This window comes from Euprymna scolopes, chromosome 37, assembly GCF_053919585.1.
Source record: "Euprymna scolopes isolate OS-2025 chromosome 37, ASM5391958v1, whole genome shotgun sequence".
NCBI lineage: Eukaryota > Metazoa > Mollusca > Cephalopoda > Sepiida > Sepiolidae > Euprymna > Euprymna scolopes.
The window spans coordinates 82521639-82538303 of record NC_136518.1 but is presented as its reverse complement, the minus strand read 5'-3'; the positions used below and the strand labels follow the sequence as shown (position 1 = coordinate 82538303).

Genomic DNA, 16665 nt, shown 5'->3' with positions numbered 1-16665 from the left:
TTTCTATCAGATTAACGGTTTTATGGTATTAAAAGTTACGTTATTCGACTGCAACCATGCATATGATGAAAGGACAACGGATAGTTGCAAACAGGCGAGTCAGATGTCACTGCGTTGGAAAAGGTACTGACAACCCACCCAATGTATTCTACCAAGTTCAAAATCATGTGATGTCTTCAGAGGAATCGGACCAACAAGGGACTGAAGCCTATGGAGAACATCAACCATGATTTCATCTACGACATGAACATACCACGATACAAGAAGTGTATAATTACCTTCTATCCTCCTTTTTAATAAATAGGATCTCCCGATCGAACAATTTATAATCTGGAAACCGTGACATGTGTACGTATGTTAAAACTACTACGGTATTCTTGTATAGATTTTTCAGTAATATTACATATCTTCCAGAACCCCGAAGAGAAATGTAGTATAAACCACCTGCTCTCTCTCCTTCTCTCTATTTCTCTCTTGTTCACTTACTCACGGATGTGCTGAAAATGTAGATTACACTAACTTTTTTATTCTGTTCTTTGAAGTTACTTCCTCTACGCAACGCCACTTTCATGACAGGTGTTTTTAAATTACTAACGGTAAGTTTTAGTGGAATTTCTTATTACGTTATCATATTTTAAAACTAGCGGGGGTACCCGGCGTTGCCCGAGTGTTTGTTTCCGGGACGGGGGGGGAGTTTTAAAAAATGTTATGGTAGGTACGTAGGAAGGATCAAACCCGGAGTCATGAGTAAAAGTAGGAAAATAAAGTGTGAAAAAAAAAACAAACATCTGCAACGTTAACAGTTCGGCCACCAAGAAAAGTCCATTCCAGTTGTTTAGGAAAAAAAAACAAAAAAAAAAACGACTACGGTAGGTCGGCGCGAACGTGAAAATATAATGTGAATTGTCCAGCACGCTAACCACTACGCCACAGAGCACTGCAGCTTAGTTTAGTGATTTTAAATAACTTCACATGAAAGAACTACGAAGCCAAACCGGTGTTCTCTTCTCAACTGTTCCTTGTGAATGATCCCCAAACGGTGTTAAGTGGTGGCAGGGGGAGGAGGAATTTATAAGAGAGAAAATATTTTACCACTTCCATTGATCTTAACCGATTTTGGCCGTGACTTCTCAGCAGAAAAAGTATAGAAATCTAAGATTATCGAGGAATTTGAGAAATAATAAGCCTATAACAGACCTCAGATATTGTTCTGCCGTTTGTGCATATTATATTTGCATGAAATATCTTGATTTTTAATCCTATTAAGGTCAAAATCAGACGAGAAAAATGAGTTCATTTTATTTATATAGAGATAAAACGTCCGCCGAAACGGTACATATTCTCTACTGATGACCCGATATTATCTGTAAGATAAAACACACCTAAAAACATGACAATATAAAAGTTTACGAGTGAAGAAAATAAGAAATTTAATGAAATACACCCCCAAAAAACGATAAACACCATTCTATACAAGTAAAAAACTAAGATAGGGAAGGCCCTAGAAAAGTGCGTTTTCGCTGTTGACAACCGATATTAAATTTATCCGAAATACATTACTTCACAAGTGAAAACAGCTGATGAACAACATTATATACAAGTGTATACTGTAAATTGTTTCTTTAAAACGCAGCCTCTTCTGTTGTTCGCTACTGTTTTAGTAATAATTTTTCCTCCTTATAACATGAGTTTAGCGCCAATATCTTTAGATTAAAACAGTGAATGTTTTTACAAGGGGAAAACGAGGACAAATGAAACGTTCGTCTCATTCTTTTACGATATCCGAATAATCCAAATACTACGAATTACGAGGTGACTTCAATAAGTTTCCAGAATCTTTCTACAAGCATTTAAAATTGTCGAATACTCTTAAAAATTCAGTATGTTATTGATATATATCTTATGAGATGACTGACCAATTTTTGTGATTTCAGGTTCAAAGGAAACGCTACAACAAGAATTGAAATACACCCTACTAGGGCCTGATTGTCACAGCTGATGAATTTCAAAAGTGAAATCTTGACGTGAGAATACTTTAGAATGATCATACGCAATAAAATGTTGTTTTATGTTTCGAACATACGTCACAGAAATGCATGGAAAGCTTTAGACTGTTCTTGGACTATCTTGTATGAATTGAATATCAATTTTTAAGTAGCATAAGAGATTCAAAGTCTGGGAGGGATGATAAGAGGTGTGAGAGAAATAAGAAAGTCAGAACACCAGAGTTGATTGTCCAAATAAAGAATTTCATCAATAAGGACCGTCGTGTGTCTATAGGGACAATAATTACACAGTTTCATGTCAGTGCTGGAACTGTGCACACAATTATTTGCGAGGAACTGAAGATGTGGAAGACTTGTGCGAAATTTTTCCCAAGAGTGCGTGTTCCTCAATTGTCACAGACTATTTGACAGAGATGGGCAGCACGACAGTTCCTCACCCTCCCTATTGTTCAGACATTGCTCTGCGTGATATTTGGTTAATCCCTAAACTCAAGGAAAACCTTAGAGGCTGTCGCTATGAGACTATTGAGGAGCTGAAAGAGGCGGTGACGAGGGTTATTGGCACGCTTAAACAAGAGGATATCCATATGGCTTCCCAGCGGTTTTTGGAACGCCCCAGCGTGTGCATTGCAGCCGGAGGAGATTACTTAGGAGAGGACCAGAATTTCGTGTGTTTTCTATTCTGTTATCAATAAAAATGTCATCACGTAAAATAGTCTGGAATCTTATTGAAGGCAATGGTAACAGAATATATACAATGCCTTCGTATAACTTGACACAAAACAATTTAGAAAATATTCTATGCACACAATAATAAATAAGTTGTTTTTTTTATTTTCAAATCATGACTTCGTGGGAATATTACACTATGGAACAAGAGTGCCTCACAATACCTGACTGTTACAAGATATGACGGAACAGAACGGGAGCATGGTGAACGAGGTTGTGTTACTCGTAGACTTACCTTTAACGTATGCGCATGTTCAGAATGGAGGTCATTTTGCTGTTGAATGACGCGAAAGATCAGACGAGGACCCCAACAAATAAGAAAAGCCACCACGATCGTTATCAACATCTTCATGACCTGAAGAATAAAATTAAACATATAAGTATTTGGAGATTATATGTTTATGGCATCGATTTTCGATACTTTTTCATAAAAAAATCTATCTAAGACACTCATATACATATAAAGTATATTTGTGTGAAATTGCAAAATAATTGCCTCCCACAATTAACATATATGGATCCGATATTTATCAATATATTACATTGCCTGTATACCATTACTTATATATAAAAGTCAGTTTGTTTGTGTGAGTTCGTCACCTACACACAATGAAACGGCTGGACCGATATTTTCTTTAATTTTACACAACTGTGTTAATGTTCTTAGGTAAGTTTTGCATTAGAATGCGTACGAAAAGTATCGAAAATCTATTATCGACAAAATCGAATTAAAGAAGAAATAGTCAAATTTAAAACAAAGTTAACACTCATATACAGCCTAACAGCACAAGTGAATTTGATAAGTTTTATCACTACAGAAGCGGACGGACTCGGTGTATGAAATCAACAGTAGGTTCTTTGATAAGATAAGAGTGCGTTCAAAATGACTGTTCGTGTTTAGAACACAACCGAAGCATGATACTTGACTTTTTCATTTTTAACTTTTATTTAAGCCATTATATGAAATAATTCTCAACTGCAAGAAACATGGCCTTATAGTAAACTAGCATGAGTGCCCGGCGTTGCCCGTGTGTTTGGAGGTGTATGCTGAGCAAAAAAAAAAAAAAAAAAAACGGTAAATTTTTTAAAACTTTGACCCCAATTATGACCCCTTAAAATTTATTGTTTTGGGCTCAAATTAAGTTATTAAGTTAGATCCATGTCCAAGGAATCTATATCTAAACTTTCAAGTGTTTAGACCGCAAATTGTCGGAGGAGTTTGGTAGAGTTCTTAATGGTCAAATCGTTGAACTTTGACCCTTTTACAGCCAAATTTCTGGCCGAAAACCGATCACATCGATTTCCCCAAATCTCAGTATCCTGTATATCAAATTTCAAGTCTGTAGACTAAAAATTAAGGAAGAAAAATTACACAGACACACAGACAGACATGCACACAAACACGTTCACTTTTATAGATATATAGATAGAATACACAATGTACTGGCAGTAGAGAAGTAATAATTAGATGAATACGATTGAGAGAAGAAAGAAGACAGTAAAAAAAGGAAAGAAAAACAACTAAGGAAGAAGAAAAGGAAGAATAGAAAGAGAGAAAGGGAGCAAAAATGAACAAAGTGAAGATGAAGAATATGCAATATACAAAATAAAAATAAAATTAGAAGCATTAAGTAGACAATAATAATGGCGATGAGAATAGCAAGAACAAATACAAAGGGAAATGAAGGAGAACAGGAAATAGACACTAAATAAAAATGCAGACCTGTCTCCTTGCTTTTAGTATTTCTGTGCTGTGGGCTTTGGCGGCACCCTTGAGGACACTTGGACGTGAACGTTGATGCGACGATCGGCTGACCCCCGAGTGGATGGACGAGCCACTCGGATTGAGGCAAATCCTCTTGGCGTCCATATCTTCGCTTACTGTATTACTGGAACTGCTGAAAATATCCAGGAAAACATAAATATTAAACACAAATGTTGTTATAAATGAATTCTAATACATACGTCATAATCAGAGGAATAAAGGGTCTCGTCTGAAATTTCTGTAAAAATTCCCGATTTCGATTGGATAACCGATCGAAATGCTGTGAAAATGACGCTGAAGATGAGAACAGTCGTCAGAAGAATCCAAAAGGCACGTTTTTGAGGGGTTTTTTTTGTGCGTGTGGTTGGTTGGTTGTTTTTTTTTACGGCATATCAACCCTTTTCAGGTTATTTAATGCCGAATCAAAAGATTTGGAAGAACAGTTTTTTAATAGAATATATTTGTTGTTTTCAAGTCGGTTTCTATTTAACCCATAGTTGGGACCCTAACAGGTACTACCACTCCGGGTCAGAGTGGACCTGAGAGGAATGGCTATTAAGGGGTGGCTCCACACTCCACAAAGCTCGCAAGCTGGGGCATCAGCACTGAATACTGTTTATGGTCATATCCAGAACCTTTGTGCGTGTGAGACAGTTTCGTATGGACTCCAAAACGGCTAAGCAGTGTTTTAAAAAAATTCAACACAAACGTATTTTATGTGCTTAGAATTATTTAAAATATTGTTTGGCATCGAGATGCCTCCGATAAGTATTGAAATTCGATAATTAAAAAATCCGATTAACGTTTGATTATGTTGATTTTGCCTAAAGCTACGACACATATACAATCAAAAGTCATAGCGCATTTGATAAGTGTTATCACTCTATATGTAAAATAGCCCGACTTATAAAATTAACAGTAGGTTTTTGAAAGCATAATACGAGTTATTAATGAATGCTTCTGTTAAGAGCGCAATTGAACCATGATACTTGACTTTTGAATTTTAAATTTCAATTCAAGCGATTATATAAAACTAATTTTATAAATACACGATTAAGTTCTCTACAGTGCAATGTAGACTACAATATATTGTGGACTAAGTAATTGCAGGGAAACATCTGAATAATCCTTCTGTTGAACGGTGGTAGCGCATTGAGTAGAGCAGGCAATCCATCGATTTGTTGGAAAAATCGAAAATCGAAATATTTGCAGTGTAGAACAGTCGTTGATCCTAAGTTAACCCCGAAATAATCTTGGGTTTCGATGCAACTATATATATATCTATATATATATATATATATCTATATATATATATATATATATATATATATATATATATATATATATATATATATATTTATTTACTATAATAATTATTAAATATCTGGTTTCATTAGCTAAGACCCAATCTTTTCGGTTACTGACAACGACGAGAAATACAGTTGAAATTTAAACATTTATTCTTTTAAGTGCTTTTAATGTCATTCAGAGTGACCTAATCATTATCTGACGATCTACGCATATGAGCAAGTTGACCGACTTATTTAAACTGAATGTGCTCAACGATAAGAAACAAGTTTCTGAAAGAGGCTAACATAATTATTTACTATTATAATTACGCGTTAAAATTCCGCAGCGGACTCTTTCATATCTAATATATTTATGTAGCATTCTGTGAATTTCGACGTAAATGGAGACGCTCTGATATTATTGTAGTTCTTTTGTTAAAACTGCAAAAGTATTTGTTTAAGCTAGCTTGGACGCCCGGCATCACCTAGTCGTAAAATACGCTTAAATATATTTTAATTGATGCAGATTCCTATATATTATTGCAGAGTCTATTTTCTATCGATTCTTCTGAATTATAAAGTTGTGATTTCAAAATAAATAAATGTACTGAGGCATCAACTTGAATCGAAACCGAAATTAAAACTTATGGAGAAAATATATATATGACTTGAGTTTCCTCGGCTATAATCGAAACAGAAACTTATGAAGAATTCTTAATAAAATTATTTATAAGAAATAGATGACTTGATTGCTATCAGCTATAATCGAAACCGAAACCAAAAATTATGAAGAATTCTTGGTAAAAATTTTATTACAAGAAATGGAAGGTTATAAAAATTAAACGAGAGTTACTCGGAAGAGAAACGATGCAAGCGTGACACACAAAATAACACACACGCTATCATATAAATTTATAGAAGATAAAAGAATATGACCTCATTAACATTGTCTGTTATTGTTGACGCTGATGGTTATTTATTTATTTATTACTACTTACGCCTGACAATATCCTATACCTCTATAAGGCAACCATACGCCCATGTATGGAGTACTGTTGTCACATCTGGGCTGGTGCATCTGCTACTTGTCTCTCGCTCCTGGACAGGGTTCAAAAGAAAGTCGCCAACCTGATAGGTCCTGAACTGTCATCTAGGCTTCAGCCTCTGTCCCATCGACGAGGTTGCATCCCTCTGTCTGGTCTACAAATACTTTAATGGTGAATGCTCTGACGAACTGCAAACACTTGTACCTCCTCGACGTAACTACCCCCGACAAACCCGACAAGCTACTAAGTCTCATCCCTTTACAGTAGAGATCCCTTGGTGCAAGAAAGCCGTTTACTCCAATAGTTTCCTCCCCAGAACTGCGGGTCTTTGGAACTCCCTTCCGTGATTCTGCTTTCCCAACTGCAATGATATGCAGAAGTTCAAGTGTAATGTTAACAAACATCTTTCTACTCATCTCCCTTCATAATTACCCCGCTAATTAAGTCCCTGATAGTAGCCTCCTGCTTCAAAGTGGCACTGTGTCTTGTTTGGGGTGAAAATTGAATTAAAAAAAAAAAATTTCCGATTGCGTAACTTGTCTTTACCACTCCACTGTCATTGTCAATGCATAACACTGTCAGTTATTGCTATTTGTAGGCAGTTATTGTGAGAACTTGTTGTCTTCACAACTCTTTGTCACTGTTGGAGAATGTGGTGTCCGCGGCGTTGGTATCGATGTCATATCACAACATGTGTTTTGCACGAACATTGCGTTATTGTGTTAATATTGAAAGTGCTATACTTAACATATTATGTTCAAGTAAAATTAAAGTGTATATAGTAACTTTTGTTTTTTCTATTGTTATGTGACTCTCGTGTTTAGACAGGTTTAGTTGGTTGTTTTTGTTTTACGGCATATCGACCCTTTTCGGGTTATTTAATGCCGAATCCAAACATTTTGAAGAAAAAAGTTTTAATAGAATATATTTGTTCTTTTTAAGTCGGTTTCTATTTAACCCATAGTTGGAACCCTAACAGGTACCACCACTCCGGGTCAGAGTGGACCTGGGAGCAATGGTAATTAAAGGGTGGCTCCACACTCCCCAAGGCCCACAAGCTGGGGCCTCACTACTGGATATAGTTTAAGGTCATATCCAGGAGCTTAGACAGGGTCAATAAATAAAAACGTTTTTTTTTTCAGAACGGTTCGTAATCCGCCTAAGTACCGATTTGTGAAATACTAACATCCTAAAGTCGATCTGGTATCTGAACTGATTCTATTGCAAAAAATATGTCTATTTCTGCTTAATTTGTAAAAATATATGTCCCCTAAAAACTAATAATCAAGTTTGCTATCTCAAAATATTTTTAAAACCGCCCAATAAGAGTTTGGCACTGAACGCGAAAATTTGTGCAAGCAAGTGATGTCATTAAGCAATTTGTAATAGGTATCCATGTACGACATCTGTTTTGACAAGTTTTTCTGTTTCGCTGTAATGTTTTGAAAAAAATTGAAACGAATATTGAAGCATATAAACTGTCAAATCGCAAGTTATATTTCTGAAGAGCCTTATAATCAACGAATAGCGTGACCCTTGAGAAATTGTATAGAAGTTTTACGTAGAAGAAGTTGATGAAAAACATATTGAAGAAGTAAAAGATGAAGAACAAAAAGAAGATGTAAAAAAGAAAAAAAAATAGAAGAAAAATAGGAAAAGAAGAAAAAGAAGTTGAAGAAAACGTAGAAGAAAAGTAGAAGAAGAAAATAAATTAAAAAAGACAGAAAATAGAAAAAGTTGAGGAAGAAGAAGAAGAAAAAGCAGATGCGGAAGTAGAAGAATAAGATTTGGTTGTTTTTGTCTTACGGCATATCAAACCTTTTAAGGTTATTTAATGCCGAATTCAGTGATTTGGAAGAACAATTCTTTTAAAAGCATATATTTTTTTCTTTTTTTTTCAAGTTGGTTTCTATTTAACCCGTAGTTGGGACCCAAACAGGTACTACCACTCCGAGTCAGAGTGGACCTGGGAGCAATGGCAATTAAAGGGCGGCTTCATACTCCCCAACGCCCGCAAGTAGGGGCCTCACCATCGGATATAGTTTAAGGTCATAGAAGAATAAGAAAAAAATGAGGAAAAATAAGATAATGAAGAAAAAGAACTAGTTTAAGAAAACTGGAAAAGAAAAAGAAGAAAAAATAAGAAAAATATTAAAAAAATAATAATAAGAAAATAAAATAAAATAAAAAAGAATGCAAAGTCGAAGAATACGCGTGAAAAAAGACTCTTTTTTTCAAAAAAAGCTGTCTATATTAAAATACTCTCAATATATTGATGTATTTTTAAAAGAAATTTAATCGAACATAATTTTATTCTAAAGAAAAACATGTCGCAACGATCCAGCAACTAAAATAGCCAAGAACAACCAGTAGTAATGTTCTTTATAATTTACTCTCCATATAAAAAAAACTCGAGAAAAGAATTGATTGTAAGTTCTATATACAAATATATGTTTGTGTGCGCGTGTCATTGTGCGATGAACTTACCAGTTTGGTGACGTCATGCTGCGGAGTTGTTTGGAGCTGAGCCATAACACATGGATGACAACCGAATAACAAATGACCATGATGACGGTTGGCGCCACAAACATTACAGTCAGTTGATAAATGGCGTAAGCGAGACGCTTATCATTGGGAATAGCGCTGGCATGACAAATCGATATTGTGGCCGTGGTGACATTATTGTAATACGTCACAGATTCGATGTCCTGTAAGGAGAAATGAATAAAAAAGTGAAAGATTTGTTTGTTTTTACGATAAAGATAGTTTTACTCGATATTCATGTTCTAAACAAATACACACTAACCGAGTCAAATATGTAATCTTATAATTATGTATTGTATAGGGGGTACATATTTAAAGAGATGACGGGGATTTATAATACAGGAATAACGATGGTGTTGATGAGGGAGGCACTTGACGGAGAGATTTATGCAAAGTTCATTAAGATGATGTATAAACACACTTACCTTTTCGGTTGTGAGGAATGGTGACACGAGACAACAGTTACAAAAATAGTTAGTTTCTTTATTCTCCAATCGGCCGATTGGTGATGTCAGGAATTCAAGCCTTTTCGACTAAATGGTCTACTCTTCTCCCTTCGCTTCTAAGGGGCTCTTCCCTCGATCTCTACTGATTCTTTCTCTGACTCTCACTGACCCAGTCTCTACTCTCTCTAACTTCGAACTCTCGATCCTATATTGAGAAATCTTCTTTGTTTATGACGTCAGAAGTGAGTTCCCCAACGTGACATAACTTTCACGTGGATCCACACATATCTGTCCTCCACACTTTTGACAAACAAAGACTCCTATATTCTAATTTTTTAATATCTATTAAATAATACTTTTAATTTCGCATTGTCCATTCTTTTAACTGACATATTTAATATCCAGATTTCTAAAAGAATCGGCAATCGACTCTTTTTCTGACATTAATAATAATTAGCTATTCCAATAGAATTAAGAATGGACTGAAATCCCACAATTCCAATTTCCATTATAGGAATTATCCGTACAGGGTTCGATTCTAGCATTTTCCTAATATCATTTTCACTTATCTAGTATGCCTTATTACGTACATGAGAAGGAGGCAGCCATTTCATGTAACATATGTATATTTATAGGCACACACACATACACACACATACATATATATATATATATATATATTGTACAAAACTTATTTAAGAACCTTGCCTAATTATAAATTTGCAAAAGATAGGCTCAGCCGTCTCGGCATCGATGAGGAAGGAACTCACACACAAAGTGATTTATATATATATATATATATATATATATATATATATATATATAAATCACATATATATAAATCATATATATATATATATAAATCACATATATATATATAAATCACATATATATATATATATATAACTCACATATATATATATAAATCACATGTATATAAATCACATATATATATAAATCACACACACACACACACACACACACACACACACACACACACACACACACACACATATATATATATATATATATATATATATAAATCACTTTGTGTGTGAGTTCCTTCCTCATCGATACGAGACGGCTGAGCCTATCTTTTGCAAATTTATAATTAGGCAGGGTTCTTAAATAAGTTTTGTACATAAATTCATCCGATAAGTATTTTGACAATCGGAAACATCCGATTTTTAAAATAGTCTTTCTCTCTTATAGATAAAAAAGAATGATATAAAAATAAAAAAAGGATAATATTTACAGGGGCATATTTTACGTTACACCGGCTAAGGGAAATAATAAAATTTCAGTAAATAATTTATTCTTAAAAAAAAAAACAGATTTATTATAATCTGGAGATATAGATAGTGGTAGCATGTTCGACTACAAATCGAAAGGTCCAGTGTTCAAGCCCGATTGCGCCCCACCATTTAATTTTATTTTTTTTTCTCATTTAGTTGTTCACTTTACGATAGAGGAAAGATACCATTTAAAATCGCCGGAAATTATTTTTTCGTTTGCATATTTTTAAACTAAACATTAGTCAGAAGTGACTTTTTCAGAACATTCATCGCCAAGCCTTAAAATCAGCTGACGTGATATTTACAAACAAAAACGTAATTTGATAAACGAAATTATTATTATTATTTTTAAAATTTTCTCATGCAAATTAGTCCACCGGACAAATTATTCTTTATAATATATAATAATCAATAGAGCATTGATTCTATAATAGTACATACATAATCTGCATAAATTAAAATACCATGTTTAAGCGTATTCTACGACCGGGCAACACATGGCTGCCAGCTAGTGTGTTTATATGTGAGAAATTAGTTGTTCACTTTACGATAGAGGAAAGATACCATTTAAAATCGCCGGAAATTATTTTTTCGTTTGCATATTTTTAAACTAAACATTAGTCAGAAGTGACTTTTTCAGAACATTCATCGCCAAGCCTTAAAATCAGCTGACGTGATATTTACAAACAAAAACGTAATTTGATAAACGAAATTATCATTATTATTTTTAAAATTTTCTCATGCAAATTAGTCCACCGGACAAATTATTCTTTATAATATATAATAATCAATAGAGCATTGATTCTATAATAGTACATACATAATCTGCATAAATTAAAATACCATGTTTAAGCGTATTCTACGACCGGGCAACACATGGCTGCCAGCTAGTGTGTTTATATGTGAGAAATATGTTGTAGTTTGCCTTAAGCATTGTGCGTAGTATAAAAGGAGTTCTGGTTGGAGGCTATTACAATACTTCTGGGAAACACCGTAGATACCAGTCAGTGTATAAAAGAATAATTACTATATTGAAGGAAGTTCACAAATTTTTTCATTACATTACATTTATTACCCAACATATAGTGTTGTAAGGTATTGTAGATGTTGATGTCCCTAATTTTCGAGAGTAGAATCTTTTCATCAGTTGAGAAAAGAAACGGTTTTAACTATTCCGCGAGGCTTTGCTTGGTCTGTTTTATTTTTTTATTTTTTGTATCGGTGACCGGAAGTCAGTATCGTCGTTGAGCTGTCATGTCAATTTCCAGGATGCGAATTGTGATTAATTTTAAGCATTGTTTGCAATTATTATAACTTTTAAAGATACAAATGATTAGTCGTTGCATATTATGCTTGTAGGTGTGTACGTTAGAGTGTTAATGCCTGCTGTGCTAGTAGATATATATCCGAGCCTCTGGGAGAGTGCAGCAGGGGATCGCAGTTAATGGAAGACGATGTGTTTTGTAGAGATCAGAGAATTTTAACATAATCGCCTTGGTCATAGGAACGCCCTTCGTGCAAATATAAAGGCTAATCACCGGAAAAATCCACCAAAATATGTAATATGTATGACACTGTGGTTTCAAAGCATGCAACCAAGCAGAGTTATCTGTTCACTCGAGAAGATACTTGTGACCGACGAGTATATTCAAGTTCACCATCTGCGAAGGAGTGTAACGGACGTCTGCAGGATTGCGATTATGCATGTGGCATCACAGAGCTTAGAAACTGCTGAAAAGTGTTGGGACGATTAATCGGAATTAGAAAAATCGCAACCTTTTTTAAATTATTGGAATCGGTATTGGAATTGGAAAAAAATTGTCCGATGCGAAACCGATTTCTTTAATCATATATTTTAGTTTTAAAATTCTTCCACTGCTGGTAGTAATAATAAAATGATCAATATTCATTGATTTAAACTTCCACTAAAACTATAATATATAAAAATATATAAAAAATATATAGATCACTTCATCACGGATGTCTTTTTACGTTTAAGAAAATAAATGCACATTTAAGACATGTTTTTTTTTATGGTAATCGGGACAATCATTGTATAGTTACATATTTAGAGATGTATACAGAATCGGTATCAAAATCAAAATCTGTAATTGTATCGGAATCGGGAAAATATTGGGATTGTCTCATCATTAATGTATATATATTCCTGACACGATAAAACACTTTATATTAAAGTATTTATCTTTTATAATATTGTGTGAATTATTTAAATAGCAAGCTTAATGAATTTATGTTTTCACCTGAAGCATATAGATATTGGTTGCTTACATCCCATTGTCTAAAGAAAAGAATTTGCTCACAATGATAATTTTAATTCATTTTTTTGTGTGAGGTTAGAAAGTATGATCACGTCTGAATTTATATATTTTTAAATAAACAGATATTTATTTATTTAAAGTTGCAATTTTCGGTTTATAAAAAAGCCTTCATCAGGATTTTATTTCGGCGAGTGTTTATAGTTTTCTTTTTTTATATTTGGCCTCTTATGCTTGTTTCGCAACCCGAAAATAAATACATATATTGTCTTTGGCTAGGGTCTGATCGTACACTCTGAAATATTAAGAAATTAAACTAGAAGTAAGATCATTCAGAAAAATGAACAGAACGGTAATTAAAAAACATGAAAATTCATTTAAATTATGACAATCAGAGAATACGATCTAAAAAAAACATTTAATTCTATGTAGTAGAGATTCAGTTGTATTAAATACAAATGTCTTACTTGTTATGTCTGCGACAATATCCATAATAATTTCAGAAAAAATCCCTTTTCAAATGGTAGACGATCTGTCACGTCTACCATTTGAAAAGGGAATTTTTTTCTGAAATTATTATGGATATTGTCGCAGACATAACTATAAATGTGTGCGTATCGAAAGGTTGGATTATTCAATGCCTATATATATATACACACACATCTATAGTTACCTTCCCGTTATGGGTAGGATTTTAGCACTGTGTCCTTTTCACTTACGTACGGTCTATGATCGTTTTCTCCTTCTGCATTTTTCCTTTTAATATCTTGAGGATGCCCCCTGCAATAGGGACGAAACGTTGATGACCATTTTATAAATTTATTCGGGTTTTCTTTTTTGAAAACAACACACACACACACACACACACACACACACATATACAGTAGTAGTAGTAGTAGTAGTAGTAGTAGTAGTAGTAGTAGTAGTTGAACGAGTCCAATATTTTAATGATTTCAATACAATTATTAATTTCATAATAAATCCATGCTGTTACCGATACCGATTCCTTATGAATCTCTAAATATTTAATTATAGAGGTGTTTCCCCGATTACCTTAAAAATACACGTTACATGTGCAGATATTTTCCGAAACGTAAGAAGGAATTATCTGTAGATGTTAACTTGCCTAAAATCAATAAATGTTTTTTTTTTTACGAGTGGAAGATTTTGTTTTATACAAAATCAAATTAAAAAGACAAAAATATCGTTTTTGGCGTCGAAAAAGAGGAACACATTTTTTTTTCCTGTTTTGATACCGATTCCGATGCCCCCAAAAGTTCCGATTTTTCCGATTCCCGATATCGATACTGATTTTCGTCCCCCCTATATATATATATATATATATATATATATATATATATATTGGCTTTGCTTCGCGAACGAAGATCCTATGAAGGGGATTGTCCACGTCGACTGCAGACACGCTTGTGATTGACGAGCCCGGTGCGGAACAAGCAGGTTTGGCTGCAGCGGTTGCAGTCAAACTCACATCAGGTACGGCTGCTGAAGCTTCCAGGATCTTCCTTCCTCCGTAGTTTCTCTGTGCGGGAGACCTCAAAGGAGGTAAAAGCTTGATAGACAGTGCGTCGCCAGGTATCACGGTCAGCAGCGAGAGTAGAGAGTTCGCCATACAGTGCTATCTTGGGTAGGCGATGATTTTCCATTCTAGACACGTGCCCGGCGCGTAGCTGTTACTTCAGCAACATGGCCTCGATGCTGGTGGTCTCTGCCATGCTTGATGACCTCAACACTAGTTATATAGTCACTCTACTGAACGTTGAGGATGGTGTGGAGACAACGCTGTAGGAAACGAACATTCGAGAAGTCGTGTTTTTTCTTTACAAAGGGCCACTACTTATCAAGGCCCGGAGGTCACTCGAGGATAAGAGTTATTGAGTGATCAGTAGTCAATGGGATAATTTCTTACTAATCGTTAGTAGTAGAAATTTAGTAAAATGGATTATTTAAGGTGATAGTTCACCAAGAATTTGTATACGTTGGACTTGAAGACAACTAAATTGTAGTCAGCTGGAAAACAGATAAACGGAAGAGAGTTCCACAGGCGTGCAGTTTGTCGACGACTCAGAGCCGTACCGAAGGGTGAAGAGCACTACGGCTCTGTACACATTGATTTTTATGCTCTTCTTCAAGGGTTTGTTTTTCCACACCCTGTTGTACAGTTTGCCAAAAGTGCTATTTGCCTTGGCCAGTCTGTTGAGCTTGGCATCTGTAATGATGGTACATTCCAGGTAGGTAAACTGGTGAACAGTCCTCATCTTAGTCTCGCCAATGGTTATGTGAGAGTGCGGTACACTACCCGAGAACTGTGCTATTAGAGGACATCTTTTTCAAGTTGAACTCGTGTTCAAAAAGCTGGGCAACCTCTGCGAAGAAGGGTGTGAGGCGCTGCAAGACTCTTTCGGGGTGGGCAACAAGGGCAGCGTCGTTGGCAAAGAGGTCACGGATCAGTTGATCGAGAGTTTTTGTGTGGCCTTGCAGCCTTCTGAGGTTGCACAGACTGCCGTCGAGGCGATACAGAATGTAGACAACGTGGTCACCGAAAAGATCTTCGGTCGCCTGCTTGAGCTTCATGCTGAAGAAGACGCTGAACAGAGTCGATGGCAGGACGCATCTCTGATTCACACCATTAACGATAAGGAAGGGTTCTGAGAGGTTGTTGCTCACCCTTACATGGCCGCTCTCGTTCTCATTTCGTTGAATGATCATACTGAGAAACTTTGGGGGCTGCGTAGGCGCCCCAAGATCAACCAATGATGCATCTTGCTCACTTTTGTATCAAATGCTTTTGTAAGGTCCACAAACGTCACATAGAATCCTCTGTTTTGTTCGCGGCACTTCTCTTATAATGTTCTGAGGACGAAAATCATGTATGTGGTGTCTCTATTTGCTCTGAATCCACATTGTGTCTCTGGGAGGTTGTCTTCTACGATGGAAGGTATCAGTCTCTTTAGGAGCACACGGGCAAGTCTGTTTAGGAGAACACAGGTAAGGAATTTACCTGTGATAGAGAGCAGGGTGACCCCCCCGGTAGTTAGAGCAGACTGGCTTTTCCCCTTTGTTCTTGTACAAGGCAACAATTACTGCGTCATAGAGATCCCACGGGGGTCTTTCTTGCCCACAACCATAGACAAAGAGCTCATGGAGCCTACTGTACAACGCTGGGGTTTGATATTTCCAGATCTCTGGTAGAATCTCGTTGATTTCTGCCGCCTTTCTACTCCTCAACTGTTTTATGGCCTCGGCGAATT

The 16665-nt window shown here is 35.4% G+C and overlaps 1 protein-coding gene across 1 annotated transcript in view; it reads right to left on the bottom strand.

Annotated features, from left to right (window-relative positions):
- Positions 1-16665, bottom strand: part of LOC145261254 (cholecystokinin receptor type A-like) — a 355511-nt gene that overhangs the window by 55722 nt on the left and 283124 nt on the right. Inside the window, exons 3-5 of the mRNA XM_080119651.1 lie at positions 9323-9543; positions 4459-4633; positions 2971-3090 (exon numbers count right to left, since the gene is read on the bottom strand). Coding sequence (XP_079975777.1) covers positions 2971-3090; positions 4459-4633; positions 9323-9543 — 516 coding nt within the window. The remainder of the gene's footprint in view (positions 1-2970; positions 3091-4458; positions 4634-9322; positions 9544-16665) is intronic.